The 18,468-nt window shown below is 46.2% G+C and overlaps 4 protein-coding genes and 1 long non-coding RNA gene across 11 annotated transcripts; 1 reads left to right on the top strand and 4 right to left on the bottom strand.

Annotated features, from left to right (window-relative positions):
• Positions 1–4,095, bottom strand: LOC147194156 (heterogeneous nuclear ribonucleoprotein A/B-like). 5 transcript variants are annotated; one of them, XM_086131572.1, is made up of 9 exons: positions 3,999–4,095; positions 2,568–2,753; positions 2,076–2,244; positions 1,816–1,974; positions 1,279–1,410; positions 1,085–1,193; positions 816–965; positions 397–481; positions 1–328 (listed from the first exon to the last, which is right to left on the bottom strand). In XM_086131572.1, the coding sequence occupies exons 2-8, from the start codon at positions 2,726–2,728 to the stop codon at positions 414–416; spliced, it is 948 nt and encodes a 315-aa protein (XP_085987698.1). In that variant the 5' UTR covers positions 2,729–2,753; positions 3,999–4,095; the 3' UTR covers positions 1–328; positions 397–413. The 5 variants fall into 5 exon arrangements, with proteins under 5 accessions (XP_085987698.1, XP_085987696.1, XP_085987697.1 ...); XM_086131570.1 differs by having other exon boundaries at positions 397–505; XM_086131571.1 differs by having other exon boundaries at positions 1,067–1,193.
• A 558-nt stretch (positions 4,096–4,653) lies between these two features.
• btg4 (B-cell translocation gene 4) lies at positions 4,654–9,024 on the bottom strand. The gene is made up of 4 exons (XM_086131486.1): positions 6,117–9,024; positions 5,854–5,991; positions 5,421–5,676; positions 4,654–5,106 (listed from the first exon to the last, which is right to left on the bottom strand). The coding sequence occupies exons 1-4, from the start codon at positions 6,287–6,289 to the stop codon at positions 4,891–4,893; spliced, it is 783 nt and encodes a 260-aa protein (XP_085987612.1). The 5' UTR covers positions 6,290–9,024; the 3' UTR covers positions 4,654–4,890.
• Position 9,025: 1 nt separating this feature from the next.
• Positions 9,026–13,747, bottom strand: slc25a14 (solute carrier family 25 member 14). 3 transcript variants are annotated; one of them, XM_086131485.1, is made up of 9 exons: positions 13,607–13,747; positions 12,547–12,658; positions 11,488–11,626; positions 10,829–10,923; positions 10,656–10,741; positions 10,156–10,251; positions 9,957–10,081; positions 9,435–9,648; positions 9,026–9,135 (listed from the first exon to the last, which is right to left on the bottom strand). In XM_086131485.1, the coding sequence occupies exons 2-9, from the start codon at positions 12,608–12,610 to the stop codon at positions 9,094–9,096; spliced, it is 861 nt and encodes a 286-aa protein (XP_085987611.1). In that variant the 5' UTR covers positions 12,611–12,658; positions 13,607–13,747; the 3' UTR covers positions 9,026–9,093. The 3 variants fall into 3 exon arrangements, with proteins under 3 accessions (XP_085987611.1, XP_085987609.1, XP_085987608.1); XM_086131483.1 differs by having other exon boundaries at positions 12,547–12,715; XM_086131482.1 differs by lacking the exon at positions 13,607–13,747 and having other exon boundaries at positions 12,547–13,574.
• A 509-nt stretch (positions 13,748–14,256) lies between these two features.
• Positions 14,257–15,377, bottom strand: LOC147194159 (uncharacterized). The gene is made up of 3 exons (XR_015103087.1): positions 15,230–15,377; positions 14,665–14,781; positions 14,257–14,434 (listed from the first exon to the last, which is right to left on the bottom strand). It is a non-coding gene; the product is annotated as an uncharacterized LOC147194159 (long non-coding RNA).
• Positions 15,378–16,404: 1,027 nt separating this feature from the next.
• Positions 16,405–18,400, top strand: gpr119 (G protein-coupled receptor 119). Its single transcript, XM_086131210.1, has 2 exons — positions 16,405–17,174; positions 17,401–18,400. Exons 1-2 carry the CDS (start codon positions 16,661–16,663, stop codon positions 17,928–17,930), a joined length of 1,044 nt encoding a protein of 347 aa, XP_085987336.1. The 5' UTR covers positions 16,405–16,660; the 3' UTR covers positions 17,931–18,400.
• The last annotated feature ends 68 nt before the right edge of the window (positions 18,401–18,468 follow it).

Here is an 18,468-nt window from a genome sequence, read left to right on the forward strand (position 1 = left end):
TGTGAATTTTTCTCTTTTTTATTTGTCAAAAAAAAGCTCCTTTACAGCGCCAAGTCAGTCGTCCAAACCTGTAAAGCCAGCTGACATGTAAAATACCCTTACAATACATTAGAATCAAAACAGGTACCAAAAAGTACAGTAAAATTACACTTCCTTTCAATGGAAATGTTGGGGAGGGAAAACAAAACAGAAGGAAAATAAAACCTAAAAAAATGAAAGGATACAATACAAAAAAAAAAAAGGGGGGGAAAAAAAGTTACATTTCTGATGTTTTCTGTACAAATGGTCTTCTGTCATAAAAGGAGTCGCCATTTTGTTTGGCTGGATCCTTCAAGGGGAGGAGAGACAAGAACCCTGTCAGTGTGCCCGTCGCGGAGCCGACGGCGGATGACGTACCTTCCGAGGCGCGCGCATCAGTATGGCTTGTAGGTGCTCTGGTGGCCCCGTCTGGGAGCTTTGCCGTAACTGGCGCTGCCCTGGCCTGGCAACACAGCATCATCGTCAACTGCACACACCGCAAGTCGAGACAAACACAACACATTTCCACATGGTGGCGGAGCGCGACACAGACTCAATCGCAGCTTCACGGGCGCAATCTTTGCATCGTCAACATTTGTTTTGAAAGGCGTGTTCACAAATAAAACTCAGGCATGTTTAACGCCACTTTTTCCAAGAAGAGTATTCACTGTGAGTGCTTAACAAGATGGCTAGCTAGAGTACAAAAGGTTATTCCAAATGTTCCAAGTGAACTACAAATTTAACATGCATTTGAGTCACTTGGCGCAATGACGCAACACGTGCCGCGTCATACGTACCGTAGTCGTATCCAGGGTATCCATAGTAGCCACCGGAGGGGTAGTCGTAGCCGCCGTAGCCGCTGTAGCTGCTGTAGCCGCCGTAGCCTTGGCCGCCGTATCCCTGGTAGTAGCTTCCGTAGCCGCCCTGGTTCCAGCCTTGGCTCTGGCCTGTCGACGCAAAGCCAAGCCGAGGCGAGGCAAGGCACCCATTAAGCCCTTCAATCCGACTCCTTTCCAGGATCAACTTCTTAACAAGTACGACGCCCGACCCCCGCTGCGGCCGCGACCTCCTCGGCTGTTGTAGCCTCCGCCGCGTCCTCCGCCGTACTGCTGCTGCTGCTGTTGTTGTTGCTGCTGCTGGTACACCTCCTTGGGCTGGGCGATCTTCAGCTCGCACTGCCGCACGGCACCCAGAAGCACAACGGCCACCTTCAAACACCCGCACGACGTTCTCGCCGCCCATCTCGACAAGACCACTGACCCTTCCGCCCTCAATGTTGTGGAACTTCTTCTCCAAGCACTTCTTGACGCTGGCTTCCTCTTTGTACGTGATGAAGATGAAGCCCCTCCTCTTCTTCGACTTGGGATCCAGGGGAAGCTCGATGGTTTCGATCTGAAAGACGACGACGACACGTGTCGGCAACTTGAAACGTCATGGTTCCGACTTCAACAAAAGAGACATTGGCAGATTTGAAAATGCCAAATGTAAAAACACCGGGGTGGTAAAATCACCTGGTTTTTCCCCAGCGGCAATAAATGATGTCAAGCTATGTTAAGTCTTGCACGCTTTGTTGTGTTCAACATAATTCAAACTACGTTCATCTATACCAAGACGAAATGTTATTGTCTTTGTTTGACACAACTTGACAAAAGAGCAATGGATGGATGATGTACAAATCAATTTCAATAAAAGTTGAGAAAAACAGCTGTCTACAAGTCACTCCCCCCACCCCTTGACCTCATTGCGTTCCATCAACAGACTTTGCTTTGTAGCCAGTGGGGGGTGGGGTCTCCTCACCTCTCCAAAGGCTCCGAAGTGCTCCCTGATGCTTTCCTCTGTGGCTTCCGGGTTCAAACCGCCGACAAAGATCTTCTTCACGGGCTCCTTCTTCATGGCCAGGGCCCGCTTGGGGTCGATCTGGCGCCCGTCCAGTTTGTGCTGGCTCTGCTGCAGCACCTGCAAAGCGCGCGCGCACACACACACACACAGCCAGCCAGTCAGTCGGCACGCAGGCGGACGAGGGCACCGCGCGGCGTTTCGTTTCGACGAGCACCCGCCTTGTCCACACTGGCGGAGTCTTTGAAGAGCACGAAGCCGAAGCCGCGGGACCGTCCGCTGGCCGTGTCAATTTTGATGGTGCAGTCCGACACCTCGCCAAACTTGCTGAAGTAGTCCTTGAGGTCCTTCTTGTTGGTCTCCCAGCTCAGGCCGCCAACAAACATTTTGCTGGAGAAGAGAAAAGGGGGGGGGGGGGGGGGGGGATGCTTGTTACTCTTCCTGGTGACGTGCACACAAATACAACCGCGTTACAAGAAAATGCCCGGAAGTGTTCAATAAATACATCACTTCACGGTGAAGGCCATAAACTGGTCAGGTATTTGCTCTTACATGAGTGATGAGTCTGGCGCAACGAGTCAAGTCTAGTAAACTGTTTAAAAGCATGCGAGGAATTAAGAAAATGGCAAGGCTTTTTTTTTTTTGTCTTGGGGCAAGAAACCGAGTTTGACAAATAGATAATTCTTTAAAATAAAAATAAAAAAGGCACCCACCCTGCATCCTCTTCACTTTTGCTGGCGTCAATCTTGCCGCCGTCTGCATCGTCGTCGGCCATCAGCTCGGCTTCGGCGGCGGCGTCGTCGTTCTGGTCCTCGTCGCCCTCGTTACCGTTTTGCTCCGAAGTCTCCATGAGCAGAATGTCAGCGTCGGCCATCGTGAGGGTGGATTGTTAACGTAGCCTGAAATGAGATTGGGGGTGGACAGTACATTTCATCAGTGCGGAAGCCCCCGATCATTCAAATCATGTATTCTTGAGTGTAGCATAGGATACATTGGAAACCCATTTGATTGCAGCCCAGCTCAGAATAATCATAAATCGGACGGAGATTTGCTGAGATGGAGCAGGAGGACAGGACATGTTTTTTTCAGCCTTTCTGCAAATTATAAGGGTTTTTTTTTGCACTATTTTGTATTTGAAAATGTCTCTGCTGCCAAGTTACACCACTACTGCATTGTGACAACAATCTGCCTGTGATTTATACGTTTGTTCTATACATTAAGCATCAACATAAAAGTATTGTGATTATAGATGTTCTCAATGAATAAAGAGTTAATTAGTTTTTGAAATTGTTTCCGCCAAATATCAGAATCGGCATTAAAACAACAACAACAAAAACATCCAAATCAGTTGGGCTCCGTTTTTGAGATCGTGGTTCATGTTCTTCATTACTCACTCTGTTTGAATCACAATTTAAAAAATTGTGATTATCCAAAATACTTAACGAGGCTTTTTCAGGCGTTTTTTGTACTTCACAGGAATTAAAGAGCGACTTCAAAGTTGCTCGAGCCTAACTGACTGACCTGAACCGGGGGAGGGGGGTATTCCCATTCAAACAAATGCACGCTTGTCACACAGACCAAAACATGCGCAATCGGCCACTTTCAGCAGTTGTACTTAAAATCACAGCCGATTGGCTGAGTTATACAACAGTAGGAGTTTTTAAATAGATACTTGGACGGCCGCGTTTTCCACTTTGGCGACCTCGGCAAATGTTTGGTAACAATAAGATGGCTAGCCGGATGCTAACGAACCGCGCTCGTGGGGAACAAGCAAGGCCCCGGGTGCCATTCCGACACTTGCAAACGAAACAAAGCGAAACATTACACACCACGCACGGCAGTGGAGTTCATGGTAACGACTGAGATACAAAAGGTGTACAATTAGGTGGAAATTATGACTCGAATGCGTGTTAATCATTCATTAGCTATACGCAACACCAGCCTGGACATAAGGCGCTACTGTTAGCCAGCTAGCTCGTCGATACGATAGCATCGTCTTACCGATCCGGGAAATGATGGTACAGTACAATTACGCTCAAAACGAAAGGTAGTCCAACACGTCAATAGCCGCGTACGGGAACCTTATCGCTCCTAGAGTTACAAACAAGCGCTTCAGCAGCCGAAGAAGAGCAAATGTGTCTTACTTTAACAAGGGGAGGGGGGAAAAAAAGAGAGGGAGCCGCCGGATCTCAGCTCAAAATGGACACTCCGAATTCACCGCTAACTCGTGGCGGTTTATATACGACCGGATGTGACCTAGCGCTGAGCCACGTTCTAACAACACGCTTCCCGATTGGGCGGAGAAGTTACGCGCGCGAATAATGCCGCCGCGCCATTGGCCCGACGGTGGCCGTGACGCTCCAGAGTGACCGAGTGTCCTTCCTGTACACTTGCCTCGTCCTGCCGGAAGGCCGTTTTAAGCTAGTGCTAGCTAGTACTTGTACTCGTGAGGATAAAGAGCGTAGTAAAACATGGACTTTTAGATGGATGTCGATATCAAATGGACAATTGCACAAAAACCCAATACATTAGACCTAATACTTTCGGGGGGGGGGCGCTAATCATTGCTAAGGTGGAAAGTTCCTAATCATAAAATAATTAAAATCCAGGTGTGAAGAGACTGTCCTCTCAAATATAAACAGTAATCTCCCACTTAATGCCCAGTTAAAAAAAAAAAAAAGGTTTTTATTCCCCCTGGGTAACATTGTTCTAGGATGAGTCCCTTAGTAGTCCATGTTGCAGACATTACATTGAGCACAGTGGCTACACAATCAAGTAACAGAGGGATTAACACAAACCATCTGAAACGGATCTGTTTATTTCTTTTGAGCTACAGTTCACAATTTACTTTATTCACAGGTACCGGTGATTAAAAACACATTTACAGTTAGAATTACTTAAAAGCATTTGTGTCAAGACGTTAAAAAAAGGGGAGAAAAAAGTTAAATCATGCACACATATTCAAAACCATTTCCTTCAAAGACACAAACAGCCCTGAGACTTTTTTTTTCCCCTTCACCGATGATCCAGAAAGTTCTAGGAGCGGGACTTGCTGACCCAGTGGTACTTATCCACACGAGGCCCAGTGAAGGTAAACATAGCCCGGTAGGAATGGAAACCTTTGGAGCCCGCCAGGTGCTGTGGTGAGAGATGAGGAAGAGGGACGAGAGGCAGGAAGGTGTCCCCGCCGAATGGCTTCCTTTTGGGGTGGGTGAGCCATGTCTGGGGTGCGCCGGGAGCAAACTCGCTGAACTAGAGGGTGTTTGTAAAATACACATGTCGACAATTCATATTCCAGGACTCCTTTCAAACATCCAATGATGGAATGTAACAAAGTAGTAATTATTTCACTCTGGTAGATTTTCAGTTAACTGTAAAAGGAGGAAATGTAAATTCAATGGTAAAGTTACATTTGAATTAGCTTTAAAAATAAACTCCCATAAATTTAAGTTGAAGGGTTTAAAGTATGTGGGGAGGAGAAGGCTAAAACTAGCCTCAGTCTATACTGTACTTTCAAGCAATAGGGCGGATAAAGTACGACCACGTCTTTCCCTGTGCCGACTTACTCGGTAGACGCTTTTGGGATTGCTAACAGTCGGGATGGTTTTGGGTTCGGCACTGAGAGCAGCAGATGGCCCGCTGCTGCTACCACCGCCCTCTTCCTCCTCCACCCCATCATCATCCTCCTCCGAAGAACTCTCCGAGGGTACGTCCAGGCTGGCTCGCTCCACGGCGTCGTGGACTCGCCGGGAGAACTGGGCGTCGGCACGCCGGCTGCCGTCCACCATTGAGATGGAGAAGGGGGTGCTGTGTTCGCCGTACCTGCCACACATGTCTCAAGGTTCAATTTTCAAGCAACTTAGATTTTTAAAAAATAACGACAAAGACCATGCTATTAAATTTCAAGTAGAGGACGGTCAGTCATTAAGCAAGCCATTTGTCATTTAGATTTTCAAATAAACAAGCCTCTGGCTTGTTGGATACAAAATGTCCGCCAACCTGCATGACACTTCTCCGGGGTCAACCCACACGGTGAGCTCCTGAGGCAGGCCCAGGTCCTCGTAGCACACGCTGCTTCTATCGCACGCCTTCTGAAGCACCGGATCCCGTTGTTGTACCCGGTTCATTCGCAGACACCTAAAGCGGAGAAGAAAAAAAAAAAATAATCTAGAATTGTTGGCCATTATGTAGAAGTCCCATGAGACACCCCACAAGGATGGCAGCTTTGAAAACGCCACCCAAAGAGTGACACTGAAGCATACCTGTAGGCCTGCCCCTTGGTGGGCACGTTGGGGTGCCAGTGGTTCTTGTAGCTCTCAAACAAGGCGGACGTGAGCGCGGCGCCGAAGCGCTCACGGCCGTCGTTGTCCAGACACCCGTAGCGCTTGACCACGCGGCCCATGAAAAAGACGGCGGCGGCAATTTCCTCCTTCATAGCGTCGTTTCAAATGGAGCACCTGAAAGGACAAGACTGCTTCTCTGCTACAGCATAGAGGTGGGTTATTTTTTTTTTTAAAACGCACGCAGGGTGCTCCTACAAGTAAAAAAAAAAAAAAAAAAAAGTAAAGAAGATAAAGGGAACCAGAACAGCTCAAGCAAACATATTTGCTGTTGACGCCCCACAGAAAAGTCAGCCTTCTTGTTCCAAACTCTTGACTGGTGTCACAAGTCTGGCGTGGGATGAGCCAACACCTGTCGACACTTGAATTAATTGGCATGTGGGCGGAGCAAACCATCTGATTGGTCCAATGGGAGGAATGCTCGAACGGCTCTTCCGTTTTCTCATTTGCAATTCATCGATTTTCAAATCAACGATATATATTTTTTGTAATGATAAAAAAATCCATTCATCCATTTGCCTTATCCTCACAAGGGTTGCGGGAAGTGACGGAGGGAGGGGGTGGGGGGGGGGTGCTGGAGGCTATCGCAGCCATCTTGGGGCAGTAGACGAGGGACACCCTGAACCGGTTGCCAGCCATCGCAGGGCACACAGAGACGAACAACCAACACGCCAACCACTGATTTAAAAAAAAAAAAAATCATAAAATAGATACATAAGAAACTGTGTGGATTTTCTTTTATTAGGTTTGACAGTCAACATTAACTGACAAGAGTGCTAAACAGCTGCCTGTTGAGGTTTTTGTCACTGGGGGGTGGGAATTGCCTTTCATGTTTTGGGGCAAGTCAACCCTGCGTTGCATATTATGACATCTATCTACGGTTTTGTATTTTTAATGTTTATTGATTTATTTTTGTTTTGTACTTTTTTGATTCTTCACTACGGGTGAAAAAAAAAGAAAAGCAAATCACTGGATACAATTGTTTTTTTGTTTTTTAATTATTTGAAGTGTACATGGATCGAAGCCATTTTTTTGACACACAACAGATGAAAATCAACAAATCTGCATCCAAAACCACCAGCATAAAATGTCAACAATTTCAAAAAGTAAAACCACCACCGCCAACAAAAACAGGAAAAGAAAGAACTGAGCCGAAAGTGCAAATTGTTGCATTGTTTTCAAAAATTGAGTGTGCCTTTATAAAAACATTTGGATGACCTATGGAGTATATTTCAGTTCTTCTATTCAATACAACAAAAGGCAAAAAGTGCTTTATATAGCTACAATCAAAAATCAGAAAACGCTGAAAAAAAACCCCCTAAAAGTATAATTGAGCCTTTTTTTTTTTTGTAACATTGAAGGAATGAACGACCGGGCGCTGAAGTGACGTGTCTGATTGTAAAACAGACGCGTGAGCGGGAATGAAAGCAGCGTTAATTTAAGCGTGTTCGACTCCAAAAAATAAATAAAATGAAACAAAAACGCCAGACTGGACCCACTCGTGAAAATAAATAGGTAACAAACAATAATCATTAAATACGAAGCCGCACTCTGTGGCAGACTCACACGCACACAAGTTATGCGAGGCTTGGTTGGGTACCAAAAACTGCAACGATTCATTCAAAAGTGAGCAATTTTCAATGTTTTGGGAGCATGGACGCGGACTACCAACCGCACGACGACCACTGATTTGTTTCACAGTAAGCGGCCAATGAAAAGCACGTGAAAGCCAAATCTCCCTTCCAAAACCAGAAATATGCCTCAGAACTCAGAAGGGATCTTTTTTTCAAAATGATGCGACTGACTTCTTTTGACGCTTGTGTGCCTTATTACAGTTTTGTGACAATGTTAATCCATGCCCTAATCCACTTGTGAAGCTTTCTGTGACTCTTTAAGTCTCTCAATGTGTCTGTTGCGACTTGCTGATGAGAGAGTCCCTGATGTCTGGATTTTGGCCTGTTTTATTGTCCCCCCCCCCCCCCTTTCCTGCTTGAAAAGATGCTTCCAGGCTCGATTGCAACCTGCTGATGACATGACAGGAACGGCTCATATTATCACACAGGGAAAGCGGGGGAGGGAAGAGAAGTGGCAGTAAAACAGGCCAACTACCAGATGTCAGGGGCTTATTTTGTCATCGGCAGATTGCAAGAGCGATGCGGAAAGATGGGAAGAGTCACAGACATTGTGAGAGTAGTACGGTATATAGGCAATACTTAAGAGCGAAACTACTTTTGGCACGTTTGACCTTCGTTGCTAGTCGTGACCCACACAAGCCTTAAAGCGCAAAATACATGTAGCTGCTATGTTTCTACCAGTGTCACAGCAAAGGCTTTTGGTTCAGATTGACGCTTGCGTCGTCTGGCTTTTTTTCAGCCTCTAGAATCACCGGCCTAATGAAACATAATAAACGCATATGGCACCTTACTATCAAGTTCTTGTAATGCAACTGACAAAACATTTCAAGCCTCTCGGATGCGTGTAACTTTAGATGAACATCTTTGAAGAAAAGCCGAGGTTCGAACTCACCTGGTGTGCCGCAGTAACCAGGTTCTAACTCCCTCTGTCTGTCTGTCTCCTGCTAAAGCCCTGATAAAAGTAGCTGCCTGGTGTCAGTGCTCACGACTGTGGTGAAAACAGAATCCGTCACCCATAAATAAAGAGCACCCCCGCTCCCCCCCCAAAAAAAGACAAAATAAAATACACATGAGGTGTTGCACGAGTGTGTGGAGAGGCTGGCTGATGCTGTGGTGGAGTTGCTGGTAAAGGAGTGTGAATGGACGCCGGTGCCACAACCCTCCCGGTATTACTTTTTCTTCCGTGCCCCCCCCCCCCCCCCCAAGATGCTGCATGGCCGACACAGTCCGACAGATCGGCGCTGCCCCGACGATCGCTCCCCACCTTACAACGGGAGCTTCTTCAACTGCTCGAAGGTGATGAAGAACTGAGCTGCAGGTGAAGGAAAAGAAAAAGAAAAACCAAAAAAAAAAAAAAAGCACACAAAAACACTCTCATAATGTTACACTCTCATTCGTCAGCGGCTATTTTTTTCCTAAACTTCCCTTCTGTATCTTACCTGCACCAAAATTCACTCAATGAAGTTTTTTTTTTTCTGAAAGAAGCATTGTCGCTTTTCAGTGGTGATGCGGTCGGACAAGTGACTACCCGATTTAAAAAATAAATAAATAAAACCGTGGACTTCACGTGAGTGACTTGCCACAGCAACGGCAATGCAAAGGATACGATAATGTTCCAAGGCCCCAGCCGCAGCCAGTTGGGCCAAAATCCTTTGTAGAGCGCGAAGAAGCCCTCGTTCCTCCACGTCTGCATCACGCCGTCCAGCGTGCCTTTGTACATGGGTGCCCCCGACAGCACCCGCTGGTTCATCATGCGCGTGCGCACCACGTCCACGGGGTTGGAGGCCAGCGCCCCCGCCAGGCCGCACGTGAAACTTGAACTGCGCGGACACGGGAGGGGCAAAAAAAAAAAAAAAAAACAACAACAGAAAAAAACAAACAAACAAAACACGTGGCGTGAGATCAACGGGAAGATTAAAAGGCAAAAGTAGAGACACTTGTGTAAAAACAAGGACTACGGAACGGATTCAACTCCTGTATTCAAGTAGAAAGTTAAAAAAAAAAAAGAAAATCAGTCCGAGAAAATACATATTCAACTCAAGTGCAGAAATGTGGAAAAAAAAGGCAAACACTCAGATTTCAAACTTCCACTTCCCACACCCGAATTGTGACGATCAAACAGTCTTACATGAAGTGTGTCAAAATGGTGTCGCCCATGACGCCTGATCGCAGGAGGTGTTTCTTTGTGATGTCGTAGACGGGAAGCTCAACGCCGACGACGATGGCGGCCCGCTGCGCCGTGGGAATGACGCCCTGAGGGGACACCGATAGACAAACGTGAGCAGGGAAAACGGTGGCAACGGCTTTGCAAGTGCCCGCTGACTCACTCGCCACAGGCCTTTGGTGCCCTCCGTCTGGTAGATGTTGATGAAGTTGGACATCATGCTGCCTTGCAGCAGACTGCCCTGCGCCTGCATTCGGATCTGCAATTAAGCCATTCTCAATTTCAAGAGGTTTAGAATGGGGGGGGGGGGGGGGTTGCACTATATAACAACACAAAATAGGCATATGAGGTGCAGGATCATCATCCTCACCTGCTACTACACTGTAGCACCAAATGAAATCTAGAATGGTTTCATAGTGACCATGAAATGGCTCACGAAAATGTTCAACAAGCATTTAACAGAGCCCATTTAGCCAAGGTAAACGAAAACTTTCAGGAACAATAAAATGCAGGTCAAGAATTATTCGAAAAAGTCTTTGTCCGAGCCGCTGGGGGTGCTGACAAACGCACGCAGGCGAAAGGTCAGATTTCTACCGCCTCAGCTTCATTTGAACTCAGGAGGAAGCCTGCAATACTTTTGTCCATCAGGCCGAGACTTGTCACCTTGAGGACGTCCGTGGGATTGGCCAGCGAGGACGACAGGACGCCGGAGACCACTCCACAGAAGACGTTGATGACCATGGTCTCGTCTGTCATCAAACAAACATCAACACGTTTGACGATAAATAGAATGAAAAAAACAAACAAAACGAGTACGTACGTGGAGTGGTACTGACCTTCTGGGCGACTGACAAAAAGCCTCTTCAGGGAGTTATAGGTTCCGATCTTGATGGTCCCATAAGACGCTTGTCTCAAGAGCGCAGGAGAGATCCTGCAAGGAGGAGACGTTTAAAAAAAAAAATATATATATATATATATATATATATATATATATATATATATATATATAGAGAGAGAGCTCTATATAGGAGACATTTATTTCTCTCTCAAACATATCTATGTAGTTCCCAGTTCTTTTGGTAACATGCCCGTGACATGCTTTCATCAAAATACCCAAAGGAGAAAGAATTACAGCTGCCTTTCCAAGGTGGTCCATGGGCCTTGCCCGATAAAATGTGCTCGTTTTGAAGGCGCCACTCTGTTACAAGCAGTGCTCGCCCCACTCCTCGAATGCCGATGCACTGCTTCTTCTAGTCCAAATTGCAAATTTACAAAAAGCGAGCGGCCATTAAGATATTAAAAAGTATCAATTGTATTTTCACTGGTGAATGCAGCACTTGATCACCAAACCACTGGATTACACGGCGCTGCTCTCGTGTAAACAATTTCAAACATCAGAAGTTTGATGCTCATATCTGTGCGTCGCACATCCAACAGCACTGCAGCTCTGCGTCGCTTTGGGTGTAGACAGAATAGAAAACGCAAAGTCCTTTACCCTGAGTAGAGCGCTCGGATGCCCTCTTCCTTGCCAATCCTGAACAGGGCGTGGAACATGCCTTTGTAGCGCACCTCCATGTACTGGGACTGACCCTGCACCTGGAGCCGCGTCTTTGTCAAATCGATGGGGAACGTGCCTAAGAATACAAACGCATCATGAACAATTGGAATGAGGTGACAACGAAGCAATTACGTGTCGGCATACAAAAAAGGCCAAATACAGTGTGTATTTGTACCGCATTGTGGGTGTGTTTTTAACCCTCCTGTTATGTTTGCTACTGCGGTACACAAAAACTAAGCTATATAGAGAGACTTTTTTTTAATGAAAAATGTGGGAGGAAACCAAAGTACCCGGAGAAAACCCATGCAGACCCGGAGAGAACATGCAAACTCCACACAGGAAGGCCGGAGCCGGGATCCAACCCACGACCTCTGCATTGTGAGGTGGAGGCGCTAACCACTCGACCGCCGGGCCACCCATAACATTGATTTTATATTTTTTTGACATTACATTTTTTTGTCTGTATTACAGTGAAGGAGCAGCACAATGTCCAATGAATTGAAGGAAAGAAATGTGGCAAAAGCTGTTGAATTTGTTACAGTCCAGGTAATGATGTCAATAAGGTACAGTATGTTTTACACTATTATGAAATGCTATTTTTCTTATTAAAAACACATCTCAAAAAGGCTGGAATGAACTGATGGCATTTGAATTTAGTTCAAAGAGTAAAGGCATCAGTCTACAAGAAACTTCAAATGGAATTTAAGTAAAATATATAAAAGAAAATTGAACATAGCCGAGTATATACAAAATTTAAAAAATATTCCTGCCATAAATTTAAATGAAGAAGCAGGTCTATTTTAACTGTAACATAACAGGACGGATTAATAGGCAAGTCCCACTCAAATATAGAAACATTTATGATATTCATAAACATAGATTTAAATACATGATCAAAAAAGAATCATTGTGAGCCCTGCAGGGTCAATACCTTTATCCAAAAAAATGTAAAAGCTAATTGCCGAGTCACAATCGTTGGTGCGGTGCATCACCTACCGAATTCTGCGACGATCGAGGCCATCCCGCCGTAGATGAACGGCTTCCAGTTCAGGTTGACCATCTCTGCCGTGGGGGCTCCAGCGGCTGCGGCTGCGGCAGCCTCCGCCTGCTGCAGCCCGGCCAGGAACAAGAGTAAGCCGCCCAGGCACAAGTCCACGCAACAGCGCTGTGACAGCAGGCGAACAAGCACGGCGAAAAACATGATGCGACCGAGAACGGCGGGGGCTGCCTCATCAGCATCAGCACCCGAAAGCACATTGCGGCCGGAAACTGAGGCCAAGCGTCGTCACGACAGCCGCATCATTGCTATTTGCTGTGGGCCACGTCAATCAATCGTGTACGCGACGCTATTCCAACAACGGTAAAAATAACTCGTAGTCAATTGATATTTTTTTCATGAAGGCCCAACGAGGCCAAAAACGGCTTAATTAATACAAGTCAATATAAATGTCTACATATCAAGTACGCGCTGAGAAAAGACACGAGGCATCGCCAAATCGGCTGGGTAACTGCTATGGGCTGTCACCCATGTCAATCAAATATTTACGCGATTTCATTGGAGGAACGGCGCTCGAATGTAACTCTTACTAAAAAATTACTCACAAAATTGACAACGCCAGGAAATATTAGTGCCACTACACATGTAATATTGAAATATGTTCCTATACATATTCACAACACAGACACTAAGGCCGGAAAGAGACACAAACGTCGTCACGTTGTCTATTACGTTGTAATTGGCCGACATCCGCTATCAGTCAAACGCTCCGAGATTCCATTGGAGGAGGACGAAATTATCTGAACGACCCGTCGACGGGAACACGAATTGAAGTTCTTTATGAAGTCACGTTGTCCAACAACAAAACCGCCGAATAAATATTAAAATGTAACTTTCACATTTCTTTCATACGTTTGGAATTTTACTACATAATTTGAGGATTCATTTTGAACGCCGTTGTAGTGAGTTAGCTCTTGTCGGCTAGCACTTTCTGGGGATTACTAGCCTGTTGGATCACTTCCAAATACTTCCCGATGCAAATAAATTGTATTTACATACCTGGACGTAGTCGATAAAATCCTCAAACTGCCACTAAGATCGCTTTTCCGTGAGTCAAGACTCACGCATGGTTTACACCGACGGGGGGAAGAAAAGAAAAAAAACTTGTTAGCCGTCTCGCTCGGCTGGTCTTGGACTCAGCTAATGTCAAGTGAAACAGAAAAGTGACACAGCCTGGATTTCCGGGTCAAACTTTCAAAGTAAAGCGCCTCAGTCGTCCGAAGCAAGGTCATGAGAGTATCGAAGTGAAATAGTGTTGTTCGTTGTAATTCGAAGAATTATAACAATTGGGGCTATTGTACGAGGTGACAGAATTAAGTGCGAGCGCCGTGTGAGGTGAAATACACTAGTAGTTTCAAAATAAGTTTGCCCAACTGGGGATTTGCCGGAAGTACGGAAGGCTATGGCTTCTACCAAGCAATGAATAAATAAAAATTCACACCACGTTATAACGTGATGAAATTCATATTTTAAAGTTCTTGATTTCACCTTATACATATAACGTGATAATTATTGCGTTTTGATATGACTTTGTAACTTTAAATGAACAATATTGTTCAAGGTAAATGCGATCAATATCACGTTATGTGATAAGTTTCATTCTTCGGGGGTTTCTTCGTCTTTAACATAATGACAATCAATCACAATAGTGCCAGTGAGGGTGTTTTATTTAGTTAAAAACAACATGGCAAAAAGATCCCACAGCAGCAGGAAATTGTAGTTTTCCTAGAGTGGACTATTATTATCATCTTTCCACATTTTCACAGAACGTTGCGCAGCAAATCGGTGAACCTCTTGGAAAGCTGCTGGAACAGCGACATCAGGTTGCTATGGCAACAGAGAGTCAACAAGGGAAATATTCGTGGTGGGAATGAAAATACGGAGCCAACAAGTGTGAATCTACCGTTTCTAAATGTCCATGTGAACTCATGAAAAAAATAAGTACCCCCCCCCCCCCCCAAAAAAAAAAATCACCGAATAGGTGAATTTGTAGATGCCGAAGCACAAGAACGCAGGGGTCAAGTGAGGCTGTACCTAAAAGAGCAACCAAGTCTCACCGGGGTCCGGGCGAGGTCCCACTCTGCCGTTTGCGCTGACCGCAAAAGACCTTGGCCGCACGCTGAGCGCAGTACACCAGCCTGGCCAGCAGGAGGCTCTTCACGGGCATCTTAAGCCTGCAACTCAAACGGAAAGCGACAACGGCAAACGCACAATGTCTTGCGCATCAGTACAAATGATCCATTCATCCATTATCTGATCTGCTTATCCTCACGAGGGTCGCGAGCGTGCTGGAAGCTATCCCGGCTATGTTCGGGCAGCAGGCGGAGTACACCCTGAACTGGTTGCCACCCAATCTCAACAGGACTAATTTAAGATCGTTTTTTTTGTGCATCATGTTAAGCGGATGCAAATGTCTTAGGGTGAGTAGTTTTGCCTTATTTTAGTTTCAGAATTTTTTTTTCCTTCTAAAAAAATATTTTTTCGGTATTTAATCCATTTGGTGATTAATTTCAATTTATTTGACTTTAGTCACGTGAATTCTCGACATCACCGAGAACAGAGTGAACGGCGTACCCGAGACAAACGGCCATCTCACACAACTTTGCAACACCCTCTGCTTACCGATTTGTCCTCGGAAAAAAAAGCTCCTGCTTGGTTAAGAAAAAGGAACGGAAAGAAAACAAAAGGGGTGTCAGGAAATTGGCGTTGTCTCGAGGTGTAAACACAACCCAAAGCGGACTCCTCACCTGGAATCCACAGCCCGCCAGCCACGCTAACTGCTGAGGCGGGCGCTTTTCAAAAGGTCCTGAAAGATCCAGCGGCGCTTGGATGACATTGATGCATTGTGTCAAACGTGACGGCACCTATTTTTCTTTTTTTGTTTGTTTTTAATGGGGAATGGTGGTGCGGTGGTGAGGGGGCAGGTTGATAAAAAGCTCTCGGGTTGCTGTGATGCCATTAGTCCAAGTCATGTGAAGCTCATCAACGAAATGACACCACCAATGAGACAGTCCAAAGTCATTTCCTGTTTTGTTTTGTTTTTCCCCGTTGTGTCCGATATATTAGCGTCTGTTGTAGTCTTTTGTTTCCTATTCGTTACCATTTGCATAGTTTCCGTCTATTATTAAATTGAACTCTGGTGAAATAGTCAGGCACAAGTCAAAAAAATCTGTGAAACCCACAAAACACAACAAATTTTAATGATGTTTTAATTTAGAAAAATAGCACTCTACAGTCTTGTACTTTGTATAAAATACAGTAACGGTAATTTTTTTTATAAAAAAAGAACAGTTTTTGTATATTGATTTGCCTCAGTTCAATGGATATTGGGCGGATCCTTCTGGTGTGCACTTTGGCCAACAGGGAGCAGTATAATACATACTGTACATAATAAAGACACAAAGAAGACAGTTACAACTAACTCAGTAAGATGGGCCAATCAGAAACTCCCACAAATGGAAGGTTTTGCGTTTATAATCCAGAGAATTGTACTTGGAGCTGGAGAACTGCATCATCTTATAAGAATTAAGTCCAATTTATTATATATTATATATTAGACATAGATGACAAAAAAAATAGGTGTCGCTTCTAATGGAAAAAAAAAAAAGTTACCGGTAATCAAAATACCACCGTGCTCTAAAGATAGGTAGAATTAGCATATCAGAAACATTTTGAATCCTGACTTCTTATTTCCACCATTTTTTTTTTCAGAATCACGACCCTATCACGGAAATCCTTTAACGTGAGGTCCTTTCATGCATGGCTGTGAAAAAACATCATTAGCCATATCTGTTTGTGTGTGAAGCTGAGTGGAAAATGTCCCGTAATGGCAAATGTCTCTCCCGAGGGCGGGTGGGAGTAAAGTAGGTCTGCCAGGTTGTACGTTAACTCGAGCTGCTGTTTTTTTGAAAACGACTCAACCGTTACAGGACCCGATGCGGGGGATGTCTGAAAAAGCTTCATTTAATAAAGTCACTGGCTGGTCGATGGCGGCGGGAGTGCGCGAGTTGCACACGCAGCCTGTGTCGGGATTGCGAGAGGACTAGAGCGAGCATGACTGCGGCCGCGGGCGACGGGTTGAAGCCACGGGTGACGGGTTTCATCCTGAGCGTGGCCTCCTGCCTCATCGTGGGCACCAACCTTCTGGTGGCTGCAGCCCTCCTGCGCCTTCTGGCTAAAAGGTGCAGCCAGAGCTGGTGCTTCGTCCTCAACCTCGCCCTGGCTGACATCCTGGTGGGCTTGGCCATTACCGGTCTGGCCACAGAGGACTTCGGTACCAATGTCACTTCCACGGACCACCACCACCACCACCACCACCATCACTACTACCGTCACGGTGCCGGGAACTTCACATCCCCGGCTCCGGGAAAGAGCCGGTGTTTGATGCGGATGGCCTTCGTGATGTCGCCGTGCACGGCGTCCATTTTGTCCATGTTTCTGATCTCGCTGGACCGCTACGCCGCCATCAAGGTGCCCCTGAGGTACACCAGGTTTTCTGGAAAGGGGACGGCGGCCGGATCCCTGGTGGCTCTTTGGGCTTGTTCGGTCATTGTGGGATTCTTACCAGGTAAAATCACTCAATCAGTAGATTGAGATCTGCAGACGTTTTTATTTGCCATACATGTGAAGTACCTGAATCTTTTATTTTGTATTTTCAATGATCTTCATTTCAGAGCGTTTTATTTTAGCTGCACTGCTGGAAGCTTTTTATTTGTATTTTTTTAATCCAATCAGCTTTTAGGTGGCAAACGTTGTGACGGCTTTCCCGACTCATCCTCCCCTCCTGTCCGCAGTGATGGTCCGCCAGCTGCAGACGGACGGCTACGGTGGCCTGTGCGCCTTCTTCTCCGTCATCTACCCGACGGGCATCATCGTCCTGTTCAGCGTGTGTTTCTTCCCCGTCCTCTCCGTGTTTGTGTACATCTACATGGACATCCTAAAGATCGCCTGTGGCCATCAACGCCAGATCTTCCAGATCAGCCAGGCGGGCTCCCGGACCACCGCCGGCCACCGGCACTCTTCCCAGTGGCCCCAAGCGAGGAGCCGCTACTGGAGCCACGTCAAGGCCCTGAGGACCGTGGCCTTGCTGGTGGGCTGCTTCCTGACCCTGTGGTGTCCCTTCTTCGTGGTGAGCATCGTGCAGCTGCTGTGTAAAAGCTGCCGGCTCATCACGGTGTTGGAGAACCACCTGTGGCTGCTGGGCATGTCCAACTCGCTCATCAATCCACTCGTCTACGCCTGTTGGCAGAGGGAGGTGAGGACGCAGATAGCGGACATGTTTGCGTGCCTGGCGGGAAGGGGGTCGGCTCCTGGACCGGTCTAGGGTTGGAGACCTTCGGTCGCGAGCACAGACTCGAACTGGTGGCTGAACCCTTCAATTCCACTTCACTGGAACCGTCTTACTTTTGGCAAGAAAAGGCACTTCCGTGTCATATGACCAAAGCAGAGTGAAGGAGAAAGACTCTGATGGGATTCCAACCCAAAACCCTTTGACTCTGAGGCCGATTTACTCACCACTTACCTCATTGGTTCACCACCAACAATTGCTTGTGCGTTTCAACGTGCATTCTAGTCGTACATTCTGTGCTTTATTTCTAACTGACGTACTGTAAGACTGTCGTTGCTGGAGATAACAAACCCAAGCAAGCGTCTAATGGTTTATCTCAAGGTTTTCCTCTGTCGAGTTGATTATTCAGTCATGGAAACGTCCTGGTTTGCTCCACTCTCAATAAATCTGCCACCAGGCCACGTGGATGGGGCTCAGCTTGGATCCATATTGACTTAAGTGTGACTGCAGGCTGCATTGTCGATGTAACCTAATCAGGCAAGGCAGGTAATAAGACCTAATTCCGCGTTACTCG

The sequence above is a fragment of the Hippocampus guttulatus genome, chromosome 15 (genome assembly GCF_054856545.1).
Source record: "Hippocampus guttulatus isolate MCC_2025c chromosome 15, RoL_Hgut_1.0, whole genome shotgun sequence".
In the NCBI taxonomy this organism is placed as follows: Eukaryota; Metazoa; Chordata; class Actinopteri; order Syngnathiformes; family Syngnathidae; genus Hippocampus; species Hippocampus guttulatus.

What these genes read in the sequence shown, in the direction of transcription:
- gpr119 (XM_086131210.1), top strand. Translation starts at nt 16,661, where the DNA reads ATGACTGCGGCCGCGGGCGACGGGTTGAAGCCACGGGTGACGGGTTTC. An exon ending in CATTGTGGGATTCTTACCAG is followed by an intron (nt 17,175 to 17,400) that starts GTAAAATCACTC and finishes TCCTGTCCGCAG; the next exon opens with TGATGGTCCGCCAGCTGCAG.
- slc25a14 (XM_086131482.1), bottom strand. Translation starts at nt 12,751, where the DNA reads ATGTTTTTCGCCGTGCTTGTTCGCCTGCTGTCACAGCGCTGTTGCGTG. An exon ending in CTCGATCGTCGCAGAATTCG is followed by an intron (nt 11,627 to 12,546) that starts GTAGGTGATGCA and finishes TTGTATTCTTAG; the next exon opens with GCACGTTCCCCATCGATTTG. An exon ending in ATCCGAGCGCTCTACTCAGG is followed by an intron (nt 10,924 to 11,487) that starts GTAAAGGACTTT and finishes TCCTCCTTGCAG; the next exon opens with GATCTCTCCTGCGCTCTTGA.
- LOC147194156 (XM_086131568.1), bottom strand. Translation starts at nt 2,728, where the DNA reads ATGGCCGACGCTGACATTCTGCTCATGGAGACTTCGGAGCAAAACGGT. An exon ending in ACAACATTGAGGGCGGAAGG is followed by an intron (nt 1,194 to 1,278) that starts GTCAGTGGTCTT and finishes GCCGTGCGGCAG; the next exon opens with TGCGAGCTGAAGATCGCCCA. An exon ending in ATACCCTGGATACGACTACG is followed by an intron (nt 506 to 815) that starts GTACGTATGACG and finishes CGGTGTGTGCAG; the next exon opens with TTGACGATGATGCTGTGTTG.
- btg4 (XM_086131486.1), bottom strand. Translation starts at nt 6,289, where the DNA reads ATGAAGGAGGAAATTGCCGCCGCCGTCTTTTTCATGGGCCGCGTGGTC. An exon ending in CCCGGAGAAGTGTCATGCAG is followed by an intron (nt 5,677 to 5,853) that starts GTTGGCGGACAT and finishes CATGTGTGGCAG; the next exon opens with GTACGGCGAACACAGCACCC. An exon ending in ATCCCAAAAGCGTCTACCGA is followed by an intron (nt 5,107 to 5,420) that starts GTAAGTCGGCAC and finishes AACACCCTCTAG; the next exon opens with TTCAGCGAGTTTGCTCCCGG.